The sequence below is a fragment of the Etheostoma spectabile genome, chromosome 15, assembly GCF_008692095.1.
Source record: "Etheostoma spectabile isolate EspeVRDwgs_2016 chromosome 15, UIUC_Espe_1.0, whole genome shotgun sequence".
In the NCBI taxonomy this organism is placed as follows: Eukaryota; Metazoa; Chordata; class Actinopteri; order Perciformes; family Percidae; genus Etheostoma; species Etheostoma spectabile.
The window spans coordinates 7,558,185-7,560,552 of record NC_045747.1 but is presented as its reverse complement, the minus strand read 5'-3'; the positions used below and the strand labels follow the sequence as shown (position 1 = coordinate 7,560,552).

General features: G+C 40.1%; 1 protein-coding gene and 1 long non-coding RNA gene across 9 annotated transcripts in view; one reads left to right on the top strand and one right to left on the bottom strand.

Annotated features, from left to right (window-relative positions):
* Nucleotides 1-2,368, top strand: part of tom1l2a (target of myb1 like 2 membrane trafficking protein a) — an 18,922-nt gene that overhangs the window by 7,233 nt on the left and 9,321 nt on the right. For all 8 annotated transcript variants that reach the window (XR_004335179.1, XM_032536748.1, XM_032536746.1 and 5 more), the window contains exons 5-7: nt 818-952; nt 1,040-1,219; nt 1,521-1,637. Coding sequence is in view for 7 of the 8 variants with exons in the window: in XM_032536748.1 (XP_032392639.1) it covers nt 818-952; nt 1,040-1,219; nt 1,521-1,637 (432 nt within the window). In the remaining variant the exon portion in view is untranslated. The remainder of the gene's footprint in view (nt 1-817; nt 953-1,039; nt 1,220-1,520; nt 1,638-2,368) is intronic.
* Nucleotides 1-2,368, bottom strand: part of LOC116702537 (uncharacterized) — a 10,324-nt gene that overhangs the window by 3,432 nt on the left and 4,524 nt on the right. The window lies entirely within an intron of this gene.

The following is a 2,368-nucleotide window of genomic DNA, read 5'->3' as shown; positions in this document are numbered from 1 at the left end:
TATATATATATATATATAATAAAAACTGAATGATATCAGGTTGTTAATGGCGTTGGTCCTCCTTAGTGTGATGGTAACAGTCAGCTTTGTCAGTGGCATCAAGTAGGTCAGTGGTGGTTTCTGGGAAGCCAGGTGGGCACCACATGTTCCACTTCCCAGGTGTTGCACCACAGACTGCAACCTCCGGTGCCTGAGGTCACCTCGGCCAACAGGTGGTGCTCTCTGTCTCTCGTTCCTCTGTGCTCTGATTATTTATAGGGATTTGTTGAAGGTTAACCCTCTTTTGACACCTTTTTTCTGTCCTTTGCTCGGTCTGTTAACCATGTCAGTGTGTGGCTGGGAGGATCCCTGTCATCCCGGACACAAACTTTTTGAAACACTCCTCTTGACAAAAGGCTGCAGTCCATCTGAACCAAAAACCTTTTGCCACAAGAACAGTTTCTTCTCTGACAGACCCAACCACTGTCACTGCACGTTACATTAACGCACATCCTGGACTATTATCCCTGGCCATTGCACATATATACTGTGCAATAACATTTGCACATTCCCTGATCAATATTTTTGCACACCCTGCACAAACTATACATCCCTCCTTCTTTCTAAAATGGTTATATTGTACATTTGTTATAGCGTTAGTGACATACTTTTATTGTTAATTTACTTTTTTAAGGATTTGCCCACATGACAGGGTGATAAACCGCTTTGTACTGATATTGTGATGTTATATCATTTACTATTATTATTATTATTATTATTATTATTATTTTATTTTTATTATTTTTTTATTGTACGTCTGTGTGTGTTTATGTGTCAGGCCTGGGCTGATGCCTTCAGGAGTAGCCCTGATCTAACTGGTGTGGTCCACATTTATGAGGAACTCAAGAGGAAAGGCATTGAGTTTCCAATGGCAGACCTGGATGCATTGTCTCCCATCCACACACCACAGAGGGTGAGAGGAAAAAAATACACATACAGCACTAACTCATATGTATATTCACACAGCATTGTCTTTAGGGGGTATATTTTTTTCTTCCAGGTTACACCAGAGGTGGACCCAGCCATGATCAAGTACTTAGCCCCTGGCTCACCTGCCGCTGGGAGTCCTAAACCTACCCTGACCCCAACCTTGACCCCAACCCTGACCCCAACCCTGACCCCTGCCTCTGCCACACCGGTCTCCCACATGCCCAGCCCCATCACAGCAACCCCTGAACAGGTGAGGGGCATCAACAGCAACCTTTGATCAATAAAATTAACTTTTTAATTTTTAATTTTACTAATTGCTCGTGAAGTGAAACTTCATTCCTTTATGCAGCCCATTTTACCAGAATAAAGCAGATTGATCCAGAGTGTTAGCAGTTAAATTGCAAAGTGCATAGATTAAAGCAGATTACAAGATTTTAGCTGGATATCATGACTAACTCAATCGACTGCCTTCGAGAACATCTGCAGCACTGTGCTGATACAGAATAAGCCCTGGGTTCGTCGAAATGACTTTTGACCTTCTGTGCTTTAAGATTGCCCAGCTGCGCAGTGAGCTGGACGTAGTGAGAGGAAACACCAAAGTGATGTCAGAGATGCTAACGGAGATGGTCCCTGGGCAGGAAGACGCCTCTGACCTGGAACTGCTTCAGGTTAGAGGCACATGAATATATTATGAGGTCTATTTCATCAGGGATGACTCTATATTTTTCATCATACTTATGGAAATAAATGTGGCTTTGTGTGTTTTAATTTGTATTGTGGATTTTAAATTGTGGTTTTGAAGTGACTTTTAAGACTACTTTGAGAAAGCAAATCTGATACATGTATTTTTTTTTATTTTTTATGAATAGGTCTATCTAGAGATCATATTAGCATCCCTAATCTAAAACAAAATGTAAATAAATAAAAGATCAACTGTTTTACTATATGAATTCCCAAGCACTGTAAAAGATGTTAACTCAAAGAAAAAAGCTTTCCATTGTGGCACGTCAGTTGGAAAGTGTTGGAATTGTTTACAGCCACCAGGGGGAGTAGTGTCTTTAGTTTTCAGAGGAAACACTCAACTCGCCCACAACTTATCAAGAACCAGTTAGCTGGGGTCACATTCCTGAAATTAACAAGTAACCAGTGGTATAGAAACTCATGCAGAATTTAATCTCCACAGACCAAATCCATTCGGTATTTGTGTCAGCTGCAAGCATCTGGCCCTGTGGTAACTTTTCTGACTTCTCTTTCTTTCGTTTTCCAGCTGCTAAAGAAAAAGAAGAAAAAGCATTGACAGAGTTTTTAAACAGTTGAGCAAATATTTCTGACTTGCTCAACATTTGATACCTTGTAAATATATATCTATATATCTATATATATATATATATATATATAT